The sequence below is a fragment of the Cnephaeus nilssonii genome (assembly GCF_951640355.1).
Source record: "Cnephaeus nilssonii genome assembly, chromosome: 4".
Lineage (NCBI taxonomy): Eukaryota > Metazoa > Chordata > Mammalia > Chiroptera > Vespertilionidae > Cnephaeus > Cnephaeus nilssonii.
In genome coordinates, this window is record NC_137075.1 from 69,368,824 (window position 1) to 69,390,259 (window position 21,436).

The 21,436-nt window shown below is 42.6% G+C and overlaps 1 protein-coding gene across 1 annotated transcript in view; it reads right to left on the reverse strand.

Annotated features, from left to right (window-relative positions):
• The window catches only part of TRIM9 (tripartite motif containing 9), a 93,346-nt gene that overhangs the window by 16,237 nt on the left and 55,673 nt on the right, over window positions 1-21,436 (reverse strand). The window contains exons 4-7 of the mRNA XM_079768991.1: window positions 17,219-17,329; window positions 16,268-16,421; window positions 7,678-7,835; window positions 6,026-6,164 (exon numbers count right to left, since the gene is read on the reverse strand). Coding sequence (XP_079625117.1) covers window positions 6,026-6,164; window positions 7,678-7,835; window positions 16,268-16,421; window positions 17,219-17,329 — 562 coding nt within the window. The remainder of the gene's footprint in view (window positions 1-6,025; window positions 6,165-7,677; window positions 7,836-16,267; window positions 16,422-17,218; window positions 17,330-21,436) is intronic.

Here is a 21,436-nt window from a genome sequence, read left to right on the forward strand (position 1 = left end):
CACACTTAGGGTTGCTCTCCTCTCTTGCCTTCCCTTTAGCTGAGAGCAAGTAGCGCTGTGCTAGTGTCAGACTTAGGATTGCTTTCTCCTCTTTCCTTCCCTGTAGCGAGAAGCAGATAGCACTGTTCTGATGTCAGACTACACTGGGCTGCACACCGGAGGCTGAAAGGCCCGGGTCTGACAAGTTACATAACCTTTCAGAGGCTGCACCTTCCCATAGGTAGAGTGGTGCATTAATGATAATAATAGTGTGGTAGGTAGAGTAATGGCGTGCCCCAAAATGTCCACATCCCAATCCTGGGAACCTGTGATTGTGTCACCTTACTTGGCAAAACAGACTTTGCAGGCAGATGTGATTAAGTTAAGGATCTTGATCTGGGGAGGTTATCCGGAACTATCCAGGTGGGCCCAAGGTAAGGGCAAGGGTCCTTACAGAAGGGAAGCACAGTGGTCAGAATCAGAGAGTGGAAGATGCTATGCTGCCGGCTTTGCAGATGGAGGAAGGAACCATGAGCCAAGAAAGCCAAGAAATACAGGTGGCTTCCAGAAGCCGCAAAAGGAAAGAGATTGGATTCTCCCCTGGAACCCCTGAAGGAACCCAGCCCTGCTGATACCTCCCTTGAAGCCCAGGGAAGCCCATTTAAGATTCTGACCTCTAGCACTGTACGATGTTAAATGTGTGCTGTTTTAAACTGCCAAGCTAGTGGCAACCTATTAAAGCAGCAATGGGAAAACAATACATAGGGTAAATCTGGAATGTTGCAGCAACAGAGCAGCTGGGGGAGGGGGGGTTAGACATTAGCAATGGGTACAGAGGTATAGTCTAAAGTCTATGTAGCTGTCATTTTTCATGGGATATTTTAATGGACAATGAAGAGGGTTCTTAGAAGTGTGACACAAAATGAATCAGAGGTTGTTGTTGTTGTTGTTTTTGGGGGGTGGAGGGCTTATTTATATTATGATTCCACACCACAAAGCCTTCTGAGGTATACCTAATACTTCATTACCAAAGATTCCAGATAATATACTAACTTTTAAATGTGTTAGATGGAAATATTTCTAAAATGCATTATGTAACTTCTTACCCAGGACATATGTCATAGAATGTTCTCTTTTTATTTATTTTTTTTTTTTTTGGTCTGTTCAGCTTTTCTAGTTACCTTTCCTGCTCAATGCTACCAATAGCCTCAACTCACTTCTATTCCAAATCCTCTTTTTCTCCTCTAATGTGATGCTTCTAGTGCTCTTCATAACTAGGTCATGGAGGTCAGTGAACTGTGCGTAAACTAAGAGGAAGTGAGAACCGAGTGAGGCCCAGGGCTCTGCTGTGAGGATAACACAGGCGCTTCTATGACTGAACTATTTTTTTCTTCCCAATCAGAGATCATAGTGGCTTACTTCTTGGTTGTAAGATGACTATCCTGATTGTAGGGTAGACATCTTAGTTTTAGATAGGTCAGGTGGTGCCATGGTTTTTAGATGCTCTGAGTCAGGTGCCATGCAGTTCAGGAAGGAGGAGGAGTAAAACCCATACATACTAGAGCAGGGAGCATGCCTTATGCATCTCTGTGGTCCTGGGTCCCAGCCCAGTGTCAGACAACATCGAGGTGCTCAGTTAATGCTTTTGAATGAATGATGTCCTTTTCACAGTCACCTTAATGCAGATTTTGAAGTTTTAGGCTTACATACAGTTATTCCCTTTGGATTTCTCTCTCCCTCTCTCTTCTCTGGGAAGTCTTCTCTTCCCTTTAGATCATGTTCATTTTCCCTGCAATATGTTGTAATGTATTTCATGTAGCTCTTAGATGTAAAACAGCCAGAATATTATTCCCATGAAAATATACATTTAAAAACCTCTCTTTTAATGCTAGCTGAAATAAGTCAGAGAAAGACCAAATATCATATGATTCACTTATCTGTTGAATTTAAAAAACAAAACAAACAAACAAAAAAAGATACAGACTCATAGATACAGAGAACAGACTCATGATTACTAGAGGGGAGGAGGATTGGGGGAACTAGGTGAAAAATGTGAAGGAATTAACTACAAATTGGTAGTTACAAAAGTACAGCATAGGAAATACAGCCAATAATATTGTAATAACTGTATGGTTCAGGTGGGTACTGGAAATATTGGGGTGCTCACTTTGCCAAGGATATAATTGTCTAACCCTATGCTGTACACCTAAATCTAATACAAAATAATATTGAATGTAAACTGTATTTGAAAAATAAAATTGAAAAATTCAAATAAAAGAGCTAATCAGATACAAAAATAATAAAAAAAATATAACCCACTTGTAAAGCCTTCCCAAAAAAACCTTCTTTTAGAAACATTTTTACTTTTATGAGAGGCTGCTTGTAGGTCAAAATGAAACTCTAAGTAGTAGAATTAGTGTAAAATGAAATAGTTCATACATGTCTAGTATAAAATCTATTTGAAAGGCTATTTGGAAACACAGATCAAGGGCCTTAAAAGTCCTTGGTCACAATGCCACTTCTAGGAAGTTGTCCAAAGAAAATAACCTTTTCACACAAAGGTTTGTGTTAAAGAGTATTTATTAATTTATTACATAGCGGTGCAGCCCTTCCTGTCCTAATCCTGCAGGCGTGGTGAGCACAGCGCCACCTCTGCTGAAAGGCTGTGTGTGTGTGTGTGGGGGGGGGGGGGTGAGGGGGGTCAACTCCCTGGCACTGAGATCTGAGGCTGTCAGAGGGAACTTCTCTTTTCAGCCAGTTAACAGTCTGCATAAAGTATGTGGCCCCAGGAATATTGCCTTTGGTCTATTTCATTTTCTCTTCAGATTAAAGACATAGAAAAAAGTATAGGCAGAGGAGAAATAGAAGAAAATAAACAGCAAATTTCCCTTTCTTCTTCTTCATGTTTTTTTTTTTTTTTAGGAGTAGTCTCCCAGACTGAGTCCAGAACTCTACGTATTAAGAAGACCTTGTTACATAATGTCATATGTGTGTGTGTGTGTGTGTGTATATATATATATATATATATATTATATATATCTCACCAGGGTTGTGGGCTATATTTTAAAATTGTGTTCACATTCTTAATTGCTTACAGTTTGATTTCTTCTTAAGTCAGAGTAATTTGGTTTGGAATACAATGGACCTTATTTGTATGGCAGTTTTAGGTACATCCCCAAGAACTTTGCTTGCAGGCAACTAACCAAACATACATTTGCCTTTCCTCTGCTCTTTTAATAACACATTCTTTATCATTTCCATTGAATTAAATTATTTTTCATTGCTTTCCTGACCAATTCCCTATACAAACTATGTCTTCCCTTTCCCCTCTTTCACACTGTTTATCATAACTTCCAAATATGCAGCTATTTGTGTGTCTATTTCTTTAAGGCCTGTCTCTCTTCCTAGGCAGCAGGAAGAGGTCTGCTTGACACTCTATACCCACAGCCTACTATACAGTGGGTAGTATCAAACACTGCCCAACAAATAGAGAAATAAACAAACACATGATTTTGAAAAAAATGATGAGAATTCATAACAGTGTGGGCATCTGATCTTCCTAACGTTACCTTTAGATCAGTAGAAATTTTTGTGATCATTCAAAGGGTGTAAGTGAAGTGATTTAAACCTCAGACAAAATGCATGTAAATACAAGTTTGACTTGCAATCACCTATGAATTCTATTCTGTGATACAGACTTTTTTGCTTTGAACTTTGGAAAGGGGTTAACTCTTGCTAAGAAGAATGCAAAAGATTTTATTATACTAGCAAGCCAAAACCAACCACCCCTTTACCCCCAATAGCAGCAAAGAAAAAAAAAAAATCTCTGAAGCAAACCTTTCCAGGAATTATAGGAAATAATATTAATAAAGCACAAGCTCAGTTAATATGTCAACACTCCATTAATGGCATTTTTCTCACTGATTTCTAAAAAACAAAGAAGATATAATTTTTTTAATTCTATAGGCTTTCTGTATTGTTACAGAATTAATTAAATCTTTTTTTTTAAAAAAATAAGCTATTCATTATATTTTTTCTTGCTTTCTAAATCTTGTCTCACTGTTTGAATGAATTGGAATGAGGGAGAAACAAATAGAACAAACCAAAGTTATGGAGAAGGCATATGTGTGTGAACTTTATTTCATCATGAGAAAATCACTTCTGTGCGGTAACAGAGGATACTGGTTATCTACACGATGATAAGGTTGTCTTGTAGTTAGATACATACCTTATGTTTGTATACAATATATAAAATTCATGGAGGAAATTATTTCTACAGCACAGTTTCTTTGTTGGAAGAGGACTTGTTCCGTTAGTTTCTTTTAGAAAACGACCCCCAGTTCTGTGACTGTGGTACCAAGGATCGCAGTTCCAACTTTGTAATTATTAGACACCACAATCTTATGGACATTAAGTGAAAGCTACAAACTACCTCCTCCTGCAGGATGAAAAGAGAGACGTGAGTGCTCAAGCTGCTAAGCTAATAACTGATTTTGGCAGAAGAGTATGATTTCCACGATGTATTGGGAGTAGAAGTAGTGTCCCAGTAAGTCTGATGACATGGGTTAGTAACATGAGTAGCAAATGGTCTCCCTGCTCTGACGGCATGCACCTCACTCTTCAGTCACACATCCTGTACACATGGAAATGAGGCCACCACCCTGAAGGGCCCTCTGCATTGCATCTAAGAGGAACTCTCGGAGGGCATTCGCAGTTACCATGGGGCTGTGGGAAAAGAGGCAGCTGCTCTCAAGCTGATAGGTCATCCCAGAGAGAGGATGCTAAAATGATCATCCCAGGGAGACTCTAGCTACCACATCCCTGTAATCTAACCAGAAATAGACCACGTGGGCATTTTCCCTTGAAGAAATCCTTCTCTCTGAATAGCATCCCTTGCAGACTTACGACTGCGCCCCACACATGGTTTTCATGGCCAGGGGCCTATCAACCGCGCTGTGGGATTTGAAGTTGTGCTTGTTTTTAACCATGTGAACCATTTTAGGGGCGATTGGCACGGGCTGAGGTTTGTGGAAAGTGTATGTGTGTGTGTGTGAAACACACCACCCTAATTCTTTTAGCTAACATCTTGAATTTGACCCAAATCAACATAATTAGTTCTGCAGAGGGAAGTTATGCAGAATGCCAGTGGTGTGGGGGTCTTCTATGATTAAAACCACACCCAGAAGGTATGATTTGGCACCAACCACAAACACCTCGTCACAGGCTGGAGTTCATGTGTTGCAATTGCTTTTAAAATGAAAATGTTAAAAGCCTCAGAGGTTATGCCTGGCCATCTGAGCTGCCTGGCTTCCCTTTGATGACCCAAATATTTACAGACCAACATATCTAGAGACTGACTTTATACGGTGGCCGCAGGCAGCCCGACCACGCCTAGAGGGGGTAGAGAGACTGGCAAAGACAAAACGGCAAGGTAATGCGGAGTTGCTGGTCTCGTCCTGTCTGGCGCCCATAGGAAGCCTCAGTCCTGGTGCCGCCGGCCTGGGCCTGGGTGTGAAATGAAAGCCGTCCATGCTGGGTGAGCCAGAGTGGCCGGCCGGCCCTCTGTGAGCAGCTCCAGCACCCCACCCATTGGAAACACCGTGGGTCAGACACATCTGCAGCTGGGAAGAGCCTCGGCCCACCCCCGGGAACAAGCAAGCACTCACAGGCAATTCAGAAGCATCTGGGCAACACTGGCACATGATGTGGATGGTGAGCATGGGAGCCCGCCCTAGAGCCTAGACGCACGGGTCTCACATGCAGGGGGGACAGTCAGGCCTTCGAGTTTCCGCTTCTTCAACGGCAGCTTATTTAGAGCGTTATCAAAGGAAAGCCGACGGCCCAAGCCACTGGGACGGCCGCTGTGGACTCTTTGGTTTGGCACATCCACACGCCACGGGCCCTCTGGCGCCGGAGAGGAGCCGCGGCCTGTGCCGGGGTGCAGAGCGGGTCACGGCCACACTGCGGAGCGTGGCGCCGGTGGGGCTACCGCCGGCTTAGACGCCTCGCAGCTCTCGCTCTGAGGGATACTGCTGAAGGGCCTTACCCTCGGACGTTTGGAGGACCAGGGTCTTGCTGTACTGGCTGACTCCTGTTTTGTTGAAGGCCTTGACGCGAGCGTTGTACGTGCTGTTGAAGTGAAGGCCGTCCACGGTGCACATGGTCTCCTTGCCGACGTACACTTCCTGAGGGCCAACAAATAACAGGCCACCATGGAACGGGGACCCTCGTGAGGCGTTAGGGGGTAGTGTTGCCCAGTGGTTAGGGGAAAAGGTGCTTTGGCCTCAGATCTGGATTTGACTCCTGTGAGCTCTGGGGCCATTTAATTGACCTCTTTTAGCCTCAGTTTCCTCATCTGGAAAATGGTTATAGCTCAGCTTATGAGGTTAGTGTAAGGATTGCATGAGGTCATATAGGCAAACTGACTAGCATGGTGCCTTGTATTCAGCACGGCAGCTTAATGAATGGGAGTCATTAGCAGCGAGGGCTTAAAAAATTAAAATGGTGTGTCATAGATAGCATTATGCTTGTTATGATTAGCATAGCATTTACACAGTGTATTATACCTATGAGCTCTTCATCCATCAGTGTGATCTGTAAAACACAGATCTGAAGACATGGGGGTGGTCTCCATGCCGTGTTTATAACTCCAACAATGACTTCGGGACTGTTGCAAGGACTATGCACTGAAAGCCATAGGAGTATAGGTTTTCATCACAGTACAGAACGAAGGGGGAGGAAACAGGGAAGGGAGAAAGAAGGACATTTCAAAGGCTTAAAATAAATCCTAGCTTTATGCATGTTTAGCATAGGGTAGGCATCTGCCTCCCTCTTTAGCTGCACACGTTGCAACATTATGCTGATGTAATGCGTAAAAATAATTCACGCTCAAAGCACAGCCTTAAAACGTCAACTCTCTGGTGGGACACTAAGAAGACTGGAGTCTGGGATGGCAGCATGCTAAGGGTATTATATGGATGATCTAAATGACTCTTAAGAATGCAGGGGGCACATGTTATTATTGTCATCCCCGTTTTACAACTGAGGACATGAAGGCTCCACGAGGTGAGGGATGGGCAGCCACCAGCTCGGTGCTGGAGTTGGGACTTGAAGGCAGGCATTCGGCCTCCAGAGCTCACAGCACTGCATGAACTTTCTCCTAAGAAGAGCAGGACCATGCCCGGCTGACGTGGCTCAGCGGTGGAGCGTCGACCTATGAATCAGGAGGTCATGGTTCGATTCCCGGTCAGGGCACATGCCTGGGTTGCAGGCTCGATCCCCAGTCAGGGGCGTGCAGGAGGCAGCCAATCAATGATTCTCTCTCATCACTGATGTTTCTCTCTCTCTCTTTCTCACCCTCCATCTATCCCTTCCTCTTCCTTCCTCTCTGAAATTAAGAAAAGAAGAAGAAGAAGGAGGAGGAGGAGGAGGAGGAGGAGGAGGAGGAGGAGGAGGAGAAAGAGGGGGAGGAGGTGGAGGGGGAGGAGGAGGAAGAGGAGGGCAGGGCCATTTCTATTCAGAGACTCCTTCGTTCATCTCTGATATGGTACAAGGAGAAAGCAGGCCTCAGTTGAGGGCAGGCAGACCCTGCCAGATAGCATGTCCCCAGGAGAGGAGGGAGAGTGGGCCTGAGCCTGCACGGCGGGGCACTGAGGAAGTCACTGGTCTTGGTTAACCAGGAATAGGCTCTCTGCTTACCCGGAACTGACCACCATTGCCGTCATCCAGCTCCAGAATGTATCCTTCGGCGGGCACTGCGGACAGAGGCGGCTGCTTCCAGGACAGTGTGGCGCTGTTGTTGTGGGTGCAGCACTCCTCCAGCTGTAGGATGGGGGTTGCTGGGACTGGAGAGGAAGCTAAACAGAAATTAGTGTAACCCTGGCTTCTGTGGAACTGCAAACATTTCAGTGTCTTGGAATGACAAACATTCCTCGGATAAACAAGTGACTAGACAAAGTATGTGGCCCCGGAGAGGGGGGCCGGGGGTGGGGGGGCAGAGGGGACCTGCCCAGGATTCCCTCCCTGCCTCCAGGAGTGGGACTGCTTCCTGAGCCACTGTGTTGCCTTCTGCCAAGTCCGGGGGGTACTTCCTCCCTTAACTCAAGGGGAGATGAGTGCTCTGTGCTCACTCCCTTGAGCATCAAAGACACCACCTCTAAGGGAAATGTTTTGCATGGGGGATAAATTTCCAGTCCAGCCCATAAAAGCCTTTTTAACCTATACCATGGCGGATAAATCTATCATAACATTTATTCTGAGCCCTACATCCCAAGTTTATAAACTTGAAATTGCCCATTCCTGAGAAATATCTCTGAAACCACTGTATTTCTAAGGTCCTGTCATTTCTTTTAAGCCAGTGATTCTATTCAAGGCCTTGTGCATATATGGAGCTAAAACAGTGTATTTTTGAAAATTTGGTATCAGTTGACACAAACAGTGATTTCTCAGTTTTGAAACTTCTGAGGAACTTGACATCATTCTTTCAAGGTAGCTTTACCTTGAATACAGCACTAGCTCAAGTCCGTTCTTTCTGCAGGTATAGAACCGTCAACTGGGAGCCTAGAGAGCAGTATGGGAGCGACAGGGCCTGTCAGGGAGGGTCAGGGTGTCCTTGTGACCTTGGGAGAATCTGTCACAGTGTTACTAGTCACAACATAGCCCTGTCTCCATTTGCTGAGTCTTCTGTGTTACTTAAAACTGATTTCAGACATTCAGACATAGAAATGTTAGGTAACGAATCATGAATCATCCAAGTTCCTGTATAAACTCGATATATATATCTGGGGACAATGTTTTTACCAACTGCTTAACAATTATTTTTCAGCACCAAAATATGAATTTATTTTTGTAGCACTTTAAAATAGGAGATGAGCCCTGACTGGTTTGGCTCAGTGGATAGAGCGTCGGCCTGCAGACTGAAGGGTCCCAGATTCGATTCCGGTCAAGGGCATGTACCTTGGTTGCCGGCACATTCCCAGTAGGGGGTGTGCAGGAGGCAGCTAACCGATGTTTCTCTCTCATCGATGTTTCTAACTCTCTAGCCCTCTCCCTTCCTCTTTGTAAAAAAATAAATAAAATATATTTAAAAAAATAAATAAAATAAAATAGGAGATGACAGTTTGGCTCACATCCAGGGACATTTAGATGAACAAAAGCTAATTGTGGAGGAGGTATGCTGGACCCAAACTGGACTCTGAATGTCATGCATTGAATTAAATCTGCTCCCCCTGCCAGTCAACCCAACCCAGAGGATGGTTAATTTAACAGTAATACAGGAAACAGGTTCTATGCTGGGTAACCTACAAAACAAAAGCAGTGACTATATATATATCATGAGAGATGTGAAGGTGAAGCAGGTCAATTATCTTATACTTAAGAAAAGATTGTGATACATCAAAAGGAAACCATGCCTGAGTTACTAGAGCAAATATAATTAAATTAAAATTATGACCCGTTAATTGGAGGTGATCAGTTTAGGAAGGGACATCATGGACATCTGGACATGGAGAAAGGAGATACATTTATCACCTTGTTCAATAGAAAGACTACAGGACTAGATGGAGGAAGGAAGAGAGAGACGACATAATGCCCTCTAACGATTCTAATGACCATCTATACACAAACAGGTATCACCTATGAGTTGTAATTAGAGGGTTAACTTTAGATTATCATACATGTTAGGAACTTACTTTGTCATTTAAATATTTTCCATATAAAAGGAATACACTTTAGTATATTAACTGTGGAGTAAAATATGATAAGTTCAAGCTAACCATTCTTCAAAGGGCTTCTAAAGACAAGAAATGATTCTCCTTCGGATATTTGATCTTAACTGGCCATACTGGTTAGAACTTCCATAAATCAACAATTCCTAGAACTCTCTTTATTTCATTATCTCCCCTATCAGTCTCATTTTACCTTTGTTCATGTTTCAGGAAAGTCTACATGTCATCAATTTTAAAATCAAAGAATAAGATCACAATAAGAAACTAATAAGATGGTTTCAACCGGAATATACAAATGCTTGTAATGACTGATAAGAAACTCAAATTTCCCTATATGGACATAGGTTAATGAAAATGTTAATTGAAATACATAGTGTCATGTATAATTAAAGCATGTGAACATCATTTATAAGTCCTCAGTGGATATACTTTAAAAGACCAAAAGGGTAGAAAAAAATCTAACCACTCACTAGTTTTCAGATCTTAACATTGTCCCAGGTTTAAACAAATAAGCAAACGAGAGAGAGAGAGAGAGAGAGAGAGAGAGAGGTACTAAATAGAGAGAGAGACTAAATGAAGGGTCTTAGAGACATTTGCATAGTCTAAATCTATTTCTCAATGTGCTCAGAATTATTTTTTCTTTTTCATGATTTACCCCAAAGTGAAGTTGCATATAAAAGGCAAATATGACAACATTAACCTTTTGCACTCGGATGTCGAGTGTGACTTGACACGGTTAGCATTAGAATAAAGGAATCGAGAAAAAAGCAAGCGAGTGCAAAGGGTTAAGGCTGACATTTTTAGAAAAACATTTGACAGTGGGTGTTATGTTGCCCCATTTTACTTTAGTATTGGGTATAAAATAAATAGTCTACAAGAATCCAAAGTATTTCCAAATTAATTTACCTTTTGTGGTTTGAAAATGGATAGCATCACAGTTCCTGCGCTGAACTACAAGAAAAAAGGTTTTATTTTATTGAAACTCCTGTCACTGAAGCTACCATAGCTATCTTAATCTTGACACTTTTGTGATCATTCCTAGACATCATTTTTTTTTCTAAAGAACTAATTTCTCCTATCTGATCAGAATTCTAGAACTTAGCATTCTTTGAGCCCATAAAATCCAGCTTCAGGCTAAAAGCCTCCCCTTAGAGAGAAAGGGGCAGCTGTTCTTACTAACTTCCCTGAAGGGGCCTTCCCTTCCCTGAATGGCTCAAAATTAAATTTTGCAACAGTGTCTTCTTATATCAAAGTTTTCAAGTGTTTTAACTTTTTAAGTCAATTTCGTTCAAATTCCATCTCACATTTTTCATATTCATGTAATATTTCCCCCCTAATCCTTCAGATAGTGAACAGTCACAGTCACTCAGAATTCCTCTGTGAAAGGCAGCAGGAGTATGAGGAGGACCCTCGCAGAAGGGAAGTGGGTCTCCCATGATCGACATGAAAAAATAATGACAGGTGGTGGCCTTGAGCACTTACTGAATGCAGGATGGTGTGGTGAAGTTTACGTGTATTCACTCATTGAATTTTCACAACAATCCCACAGTAACTGGTACTGTTATTATCTCAACTTTGTAGAGGAGGAAACTGAAACAGAAAGGCTTCATGGCTAGTAAGTGGCAGGGCTGGGATTTAGAGCCAAGCTTACATTGCATCCTACTGCCTCTCTAGTTGGCTGTTTAGTAATAGTGCACTAGAGGGAAGCCCCCACACCCAATTCCAAGGGGAAGTTTCTTTTTGGTTTCTACATGGGAATGATAAAGCCTCCCAAGACCTGATGGTATGGATTAATGAAATGTTTCACCGCGCAACCCATGGTAGTTGGGAATGCAATTTTGCTGAGTCACCTTGTCTGAAGGTTCCTTTGTGAACTCATTTCTTTTTCTGGGGGCTGAACAGTACAAATGGCATCTGAGGGCAAGTTTAGACTTTAGAGGAATAATAAGCTGTTTCTGCCAAGCCATCACTACTACACTGTTAAGGCTAAACATGAACACAGGTTTTGAGGACATGCCTTTTAGGCCCCCAAACCATGAACAGATTACATGCATGAACAGATTACATGCAAGTAATTGTGTGTGCTCATCTCCATCACTGCCAAACCTCTGGGCACACTTTCTCCATGATTTATAGGAGAGTCTGTTAAGGTCACACTGTCTTTGCCCATGACCTTGGTGCATACTCAGAGCTCTTACATTCAATCTGAGTTAATAAAGTTAAATGTGTCTTAGGTGAGTAGAGAGCAGTTAGGGGATTAGCAGCTGTTGGTATATGTGCTAAAAAGGCTAGATGGAATGTTAAGTCACTGTTTCATCTGGTTCAGAATGAACACACTGGTGTTTCACTTCACCACCCAGACTAGTGACTCTTGGGATACTCTGTATACTTAGACAATTCTGGGGTAATATTTTTCTGGGAGGGCGTAGGTATCTGAAATCTATGCTGAGCCAAGCAGCAGAGTCCTTAATGGATTAGGAAAAGAATCTTAAAACTTCCTTCCCATGACCTGGGAAAAGTTGACGATACCAACTTAGAATTAAGGAAAAACTAAAGAAACAAACAAACAACCGTCCCAAATTACACCCCCCCCCCAAAAAAAAAAAACAAAAAACAAAACAAAAACTAACCACACACACAAAAACTAATAAAAACAGAAAACGAAGCTTAATCTATTGTTTTTTATTAAAAAAAAGTCTGAGAGATCAAACATCACTCCCAATAGTATAGAAAGAGTCTAAGATAATTTTCTAATCAAAATGCAACCAGAGAACATGTCATTAAAATTTAGGGATGTTTGAACAAAGCAGGTACCAGCAATCTCCACTTAAATTTCAATTGCTTAGGAGTGATGTGAAATCAGAAAAAGCAGATTAGTTAAATCCTTAGTTAATAGAATAATTTTAGGCAGTGCATTCTTGCTGAATAGCAGCTGGCCTAAATGGAAACATGTAAAAACGAACAACAGAACTATCTTCTTTCATATCAAGAAAAAAAAAAAAAAAAAGGCATCTGAGATGAAATGCCAAAACCAGAGAGATGCTAAAATTTTGACTTAAGAAGTAAAAAAAAAAAAAAAAAAGAAAAGAAAAGAAAAAGAAAAAGTAAGCAGAAATTTTAGCTGTTGGCTTGAGTCATAACTTTAAATGTATATTTTAAGTAATTTAGAAAATAATTTAACTTTCTACTATAATCCACAGTTAAAAGACAATTGAAACCATTAAAAAACACTGACTTACACATAGTGTTAGTTTCACAATGGTCAGATTCCTTAAAATGCTACTTAAATTTTGGTCATTTATACATGGATTTTGGGATGCAGTTTCTTGAGATTATTTTTTTTTTACTGATAAGCTATGAAAGTGCAGTTTATTAAATGACTGCAAATACACTAAAAAATAAAGTCTAAAGCTACACTGATACAGACGTGTAGATGTTAACAGGTATCAAAGAGGCCAGTAGAAGTCTTTACAACAGCCAATCAAGTTCCAGGGCATCATGAGCTTTGGCTTTTTCCTTCCGTCGCAAGCATCTGACAGATACAAGTTATTCAGGTTCTAAAGAGGAATGGCTCTCACTGAATTAAACTTCAGGAGCACAAAACAAAGCATATAAATGAACTCTGCAGAGGGACACCAATCAGAAGTAAATTAAATTAAGATGAAGTGTTAAAAAGAAAAGGAAAAGGGAATAATCCAGCTTCCTACCCAATGACCTATTATATCACCTTCATATAATAGGTGATATAATAGGTCACCTATTATACATGACTGCTCTGCATAATTTTGTCCCGGGTGAACTTCTGCGGTGTGTGTGCGTTTTGGCCTTTAGAGTGCTTGGCTCTCTGCTGTGTGCACAGAATAATGGGCTGTACACACAGCTGGGCCCATGCTTCTCTCTGGTGCAGCCGGAACAGCCGAGGGACGATGCTTTAGGAATGTGATCTGTGAGGCCTAGCCCATTAACCTGAAGTTCCCAGACCAGATGAAGGGCCTGTTCACTCCAACACAATGGTTACCATCCTACCAAGTGGCCTGGACTCCACGGTGGGCAGAAGGACAAGACTCAGAGTGACAGTGAACGGGGGAGGAGTGGCTTTGCCAGCTGATGGAAGCTCTTTAGAGTCCGAAGGCTTTACCCTCCACGTGTCCCTCCTCTCCTGCCCCATCACCAAGGTGAACTGGGTTGGCTCAATTTTTTCTCTCCCACTGAAAGCCCTTACATTGTCCTTTTGTGACCTATTTTCTCTTTTGAGCTGCTTGTGACATAACCTTTGAACAATTTTACCTCCTTGAAAGAATTGGGTACAGAGAGAAGCTGATGGAGGGGGATTACCTGGGGCTCTAACCACTACTCAGATAGCTGTATTTCACAGGCCACTGTGTAGGTCTTAAAGAAAAAAATATTTTTATCTATTTATTTAAAAATATTTTTTTTATTGATTTCAGAGAGGAAGGGAGAGGAAGAGAGAGATAGAAACATCAATGATGAGAGAGAGGATTATTGATCGGCTGCCTCCTGCATGCCCCCCTACTGGGGATGGAGCCTGGGCATGTGCCCTTGACTGGAATCGAACCCGGGACCCTTCAGTCCGAAGGCCAATGCTCTATCCACTGAGCCAAACTGGCTAGGGCATATTTATTTATTTTTAAATACATTTTTATTTATTTTCAGAGAGACAGGAAGAGAGAGGGAGAGAGGGAAATATCTGCCGCCTACACACCCCTACTGGAGATCTAGCTGGCAACCCAGACATGTGTCCTGACCAGGAATTGAACCGGTGACCTCTCAGTGCCTGGGACAATGCTCAACCAACTAAGCAACATCAGCCAGGGAAAAGAAGAATATTTAAACAGCAAGAAAGAGTTGCTGCAACAAAAAACTAAATTTCTTAAGTTTCAGAGAGGAATTTAGTTATTCCTCGAAGAAGCCGCTTAGTAAGGCACTAGCTTTACAGTACAAACTGGAAGTTGCAGGTGTGGAATCCAGAGCCAGGCTCCCTGGCTTGAATCCTGGGCCTGGCACTCACTAGCTGTGTGAGTTTCGGCAAGTAACTCAGTCTTCCTGTGCTGCCTAGTAGCACTGTGAGAATAAAATGAGTTAATCCATGGAAAGCACTTAGAAGAGTGATTTGGTAAGCAGTCTATAAATGCTAAACATTCTTGTCACTGCAACAAAGCATTTTTGTTTGCAATCTTCAATATGAATGAGGGCATTGTCCCGTAGCAATACATATTGGACAACAAAATGAGAAAACTGAAAATAAAAGAGGGTAAAGATCCATTAAGAAGCTAAGTTTCACTGCGTGATGTGAGCCATCAGTACATGGCCCTACACCTTGCAGAGTTATATGATTCTGTCTATCTGATAAAGGAAGCATGTAGATTTTTCGTAGAAAACAAAAATTTTAAAGTACGTGTCTTTTAAATCATTTTTTTTTTCTTTACCGGAATCGAACCCGGGACCTTTCAGTCCGCAGGCTGACGCTCTATCCACTGAGCCAAACTGGTCAGGGCTTAAATCATTTCTTATGTGGATGCTTAAATTGGGAGAAGCAAAGAGCAAGTAAATTTCTTACAGAAACATCAGAAAGTGAGTAATCATGGAGAACAGATCCATGACTGCCAGGGGTTGGGGATGTGGAGGGAGGGGTGTGGCTGGCTATAAGGGGTAGCCCGAGGGAGAGCTCTGTGGTGATGCAATAGTTCTGTACCTCAATTGCAGTGATGGCTACACACCTGACAAAATGGCATAGGACTAGGCACACACAACGTGCCAATGTCCATTTCCTGGTTTTGACATTATTTGATAGTTAATATTTTTCAAATGGATATTACTTACTCTGCCATTAAAATATCATTGCATGATTGGTTTGAGTTTCTATTTTGATTTGAAAGAGTTAATTTCCTTAAGATAATTTTAAGTATTTCTCCTTTCCCTCAGCCACACCTAAATCTCAGAGATCTTGCCATAGCCTTTAATCACATAAATAAAAACATTAACATTTATTTCAAATTTTCGTTTTCTTTCTCTATCCAGGCTCAATTTTTCTGACCAGTACTGGCAAGCCGCTGATCCTCTCAACTTCCCACTAATCCATGTCTAACCATTTGCTCACTATCTACCCATGTGGAAGCAGTCATTGCAATTCTGAACTCGCTTGATTTTTGTCAATATTTCTGGGTTACTTTTTGCAATAGGGTAACATTTATGTACTGTGATGCTCTGTCTCTCTCTCTCTCTCCCTCTCTCTCTCTCTCTCTCATTCTTTTTGGCCAGCTATTCTCTGATGCTGCGCCTCTGAAATCCCTAAGATTCTCAAACTGACAAGCATTGAGTTTGTTCTGGGAGGTAGGCTACACAGCTACAAACTACGTGTCCATTACACGACAAGAAAGGAGCCATTCAGGGTTTTGTAACATTAACCATAGGTGTGTGTGTTTACCTTCCCGCCTCACAGGTGATTTATAAACCTGGCAGCTGCCTTTTGTTTGCCTTGACGCTGCTTCAAGCACCAGTCTCCACTCGGCTGGTACAATGACTGGGAGGACACAGGCACCCACCTTTCATCTGCACGAAGTCCAGCTGGTGAATGGACTGCAGCAGAGGGCTGTTGTCCAGACTCAAGTCGAAGTCTGTGGTCATCCTGGGAGTGAGCGTGCCTTTCCCCCACTGGTCCTCAGTCAGGTGCACTCTCCTTATGAGGGCGTCAGAAATCTGGTCACATCAAAGACCACAGCCTAAGAAGTACACCACCACAGTGGCCAGAGAACACTGCCCTCAACTCTCCCCGAGTGTCACCAGCAACTTCCTTGGGACTCACACCTCCCTGACTCTCTGCAGGTGGTGAGGAGCCGGTTAGGGTGAGGGTGACCCATGATTTATCATGCAAATCTGGACACTTTTGTGAGTCAGAGGGGGTGATATAAAAATCAGCAGCTGTTAATTGGTCTAATAGACAAATCTGGATGGATGGTCATGCTATTTGTGACCGATCAGCTTAAAGCCAGCAACATTAAATAGTGATATGCTTGGTGACTAATGAATCCTATTAGAACCAACAACCCTGATTCTCACCTGAGGTGTGGGTATCCTGTCAAGACTTGGAAATGAGCTTTATGAGTAGTTTAGAGAGGCTGCCTATGATAATCTGTAAATTCTTTGGCAGAGAGCACTTAGTCTCTGTCATTCTTGGCCAGTTTGGCAGAAAGTGACTTGCAAGTGATCTACATATTCCTTAATTAAAGGTCCCTTACTCATTGGGATTGAAAGTTAAATAAAATTCAACTGACAATCATAGCATCTCACTAAAACAACTAATACTGAAGAAATCATGAGACATCCAAGGAGTTGAAAAACTTCCCTTTTTTGGGGGGAAATGACTGACATATTGACAGTAGGAAGTGTCAAAAAGATAGAAACCTTTCATACTTAGGACTGGTGGGAATCTGGCCTTGGTAGAGTCAATCTCATGGGACACTGAGAATCTGAAGCAGAAACTACTTGATACTTACCTGCAAAAAGCCACTGGGATCATTCTCCTTTATCACCTCCAGGCAGTACTCCATGAGACCCGTGGTCTGGCGCAGTTTCACTGTGCAGTGAGAGATCTGATCTCGAACCACCTAGGATCGATGACAGAACAGAATGGTCCAAAAATGGCAGAGAGTAGAAAAGAAGCAAACTGGGACTGTGGAAAGCTGCTTCAAACCAGAATCCAAGAGCATCCTGGAGCAAAACTAAATTTATGAGACTATTTTGTGGCAAAGCCTGCTGTGGACAACGACCCCAGAGGACAGCTTGGATAATGGCTCTTACAGGAACTTGTAACAACAGGACCCACCAGAAAGGCCTGCAGATTGAAATCATGAGAATCTGGCTAGCTTGGTACCTCAAAGGACATCTTCCCCGGGTCCCCCTTACTCTCCTCTTTTGGGAAGCAGGTGACCCTGAGCTGCTGGAAGTGGGGGGTCACGGAGAGTTTTTGTGTAGGAGCTGAGCCACCTGAGGTTCGGCTGCAGCTCCCGCTCTGGAACACAGTAGCCCCACTTTCTCCCACCACTGCTTGTCCCTCCGAAACAGCAGACATCACCATCTGAACCCAGTTCCTTCTTCAGTCTGACTCTTCAGGTGGGTGGTGGAATGGGGGGGAGGTGGGACTTGCTGAAAGACCATGAGCTAATGACCAATAAGCCAGAGAGAGAAGGCTGCAGAATTAAGTTTTAAGAATAACCCACTTAGAATCAGCTCCTTTTGGAAAGCAGTTTTAAAGGCTGTCCCATTTGCCAAGCTGTGAGTCAGCTTTCACCTAGAAAGGCAGTTTCTGCCGCTGGGAAGTTGTCTCTGCCCAGTGTCAAATGCAAGACAGGCCCTGAAAAGTTTCTTTCTTCAGAGATGTTCATCCTGTGTGTCCTCTGCTCAGTGGCCCAAATCCTGAGGTGGTTTCTGAAGCACAGAGTTGAACAAGACTTTTCTAGGAATCGCAATCACTCACATGCAGATATTCACGCTACTTTGCAAAAGCCTCAAAAACATCCAGCAGTCCAGATTTTATAGATAATAACTAAAAGGAGTTTAAATGACAATTATTTAATGTCTTACCATTTGTTATTATAAATTTATTTTATTTTAAAGATTATTACATATACTTTCTAAAACAATTGAAAAGGAGATGGGGAAAAAATAAAATCATCTCACCTGTCTTTGTTTTTTTCTGTTTAATAAATACTTTTTCTCATAGTGTGCTCATCATAGCATCTGGAGGGATACCACTAATGAATTTTTAGTCTAGGTAAATATTAACATTCTATTTCTCCTAGTTCAAGAAATTCTTTTAAAATATAATGTATACTATCCCATCACGGTTTAAAACAAATTCTCCTAAGTATGAGGTAACCCCCCCCCCTTTTTTTTTTTCCTATTTGAGGTACAAGTACTTTAAAGATGCATGCTTGAACTTATTCTTCACAGGTCATTTTGGTCAGTGGGGGGAGTTTCTATGTGTTCCATCATATCATAAAGCAAGATAACCAATTAATGCTTGGAACGGACTCATTTGTGAGTTAGAGGTGAAGCACCTTGGCAATTAGATTTATCGAATACAATAAAGAATCCTCCTGTTATTTTCCTAGAGTTGAATGTTATCTCCCATATTATCATTACATTCACTGAAACTTTTTTTTTTTTGAGAAAGCACATCTTTATTTTTGTCACATGCCACCATACAGACCTTCTGTGACTTTTGCTCCTACATGGTGGGAAGCAGAGGACCACAAAATTTGCCAAATGAAACCGAAAGGAATTGCCCATTAATAACAGTCTTTTTTTTTTTTTTAAATAAATCTTTATTGTTCAGATTATTACAATTGTTTCTCCTTTTTTCTCCCCATATCTCCCCACCACCCAGTTCCCACACCCCCTCTGCCCTTACCTCCCCCCCCCCCCCCGTTGTCCTTATCCATAGGTGTATGATTTTTGTCCAGTCTCTTCCCATACCCCCCACACAGACACCCCTTTCCCCCTGAGAATTATCAATCCACTCCCATTCTATGCCTCTGATTCTATTATGTTCACCAGTTTATTCTGTTCCTCAGATTTTTAATTCACTTGATTTTTAGGATCACTTATTGATACATATGTATTTGTTGTTCATAATTTTTATCTTTACTTTTTTCTTCTTTTTCCTCTTTTTAAAGAATACCTTTCAGCATTTCATATAATACTGGTTTGGTGGTGATGAACTCCTTTAGCTTTTTCTTATCTGTGAAGCTCTTCATCTGACCTTCAATTCTGAATGATAACTTTGCTGGGTAGAGTAATCTTGGTTGTAGGTTCTTGCTATTCATCACTTTGAATATTTCTTGCCATTCCCGTCTGGCCTGCATAGTTTCTGTTGAGAAATCAGCTGACAGTCGTATGGGTGCTCCCTTGTAGGTAACTAACTGTTTTTCTCTTGCTGCTTGTAAGATTCTCTCTTTGTCTTTTGCCCTTGGCATTTTAATTATGATGTGTCTTGGTGTGGTCCTCTTTGGATTCTCTTGTTTGGGGTTCTGTGTGCTTCCTGAACTTGTAAGTCTATTTCTTTCACCAGGTGGGGGAAGTTTTCTGTCATTATTTTTTCAAATAGGTTTTCAGTATCTTGCTCTCTCTCTTCTTCTGGCACCCCAAAAATTCGGATGTTGGTACGCTTAAAGCCATCCTAGAGGCTCCTTACGCTATCCTCACACTTTTGGATTCTTCTTTCTTTCCGCCTCTCTGGTTGGGTGTTTTTTGCTTCCTCATATTCCAGATCTTTGGTTTGACTCTTCGGGTATGGTGGTCTACAGTTGAGTGTCTATATATTCTTTATTTCAGACAGTGTATGCATAATTTCTGACTGGTCCTTTTCCATTTTTTTGGTATTCTCATTAAGGTCCTTGGTCTCTTCAAGTTTCTCAGCAGTTTTTAGAAGATTCTTGAGTAACCTTATAAATGTGGTTCTGAACACTGTGTCGTCCATTAGTTTGCTTTCCTCCATCTCTCCTACTCATGACATACTTCGATGTCTCCACATTTTGGCTGCCTCCCTGTGTTGATGGAGTGGCTTTGTGTGGTCAGTGACCTATAGGGGCCGGTGGCTCAGCTTCCCCAATCACCCTAGGTGGTCGCTCTTGGTACACCCCTTTGTGGGCTGAGTGGAAAGTCTTGGTGTAGTTAAAAGCCTTGATTGCTGTTGGTACACTGGGAGGAATTGACCTCCAGGCCAATTGGCTGTGAGGACCTGCTGTGTCTATAATGGAAGAATTGCTGTGCTGGTGACACAGTAGGGCTTTGGTGCTCACTGAGTCTGCCTCTTGAATGTGTCCCTTATGAGAGTGGTTCATATCTGGTGTCATCCACACCAACCACTAGATACCCTAGTGTCTGGATCTCCAATGGGGTGCAGGTCTGAGGCCTCCCAGCAGGAGCTACAGCAAGAGCTACAGTTTTCTCCTCTTTGCTTGGGCGGTTTTGGAGCAGTCTGACTGGAGCTGCAGTTAATTTGGTTGAGCTGCCACAGAACAGGCCATTTATATGTAAAAGCCGCTGTGTGGAGCCTGGGTGGGTTTGTAGAATGTGCGGGGCAAGGTCTCAGGGCGGGGCGGGGCCTCAGGGCGTCACTAGGCTGGGGCGTGGCCAACGGCCATGGCTGCCTTCAGCCGTCTCTGCCTTTCCATGTTTCCAAGTCCCCGTGTCCCGCGCTCCAGCGCAGCAAACCCTGATTGCTGGGCGCACCTCTGCAGAAAAGTCACTCTCACCCTCCGACCGATGGCCGAGAGTCCAGCTTCTCCCCGTAGGCGTCTGGGTCCCCCGCGTGTCCCCAGAAACTGTAGTTCAGAGTGATCGGGAGTTTGTCTCCCTTCGGTTTGAAGAAAAGCCGCTCGCCCAGTCACCTGCCGCCAGCCCACTTCGCGCGCGCCTCCGTATCTCAGCTCTCCAGCGTTTGCGCTCCCTTCTCTTCTTAGTTGTAAATCTACCACTCAGCCAGCTTTCCCGTGGTTCTGGGTGGTAGATGTTTTGTTTTTTAGTTGTATTTTTGAAATTGTTGTGCGAGGCGACAGTTTAGTTGTTTAACTTTGCCGCCATCTTGGTTCCGCCTCCAATAACAGTCTTGCAATCAATAATAATTGTGGCTTAATTATTAGAGTTGGGCCCCTAACGAGTTCTGATGAGAGCAGCTGAAGGTTAGAAGTTGTTACAGTGTGCCTAATTTT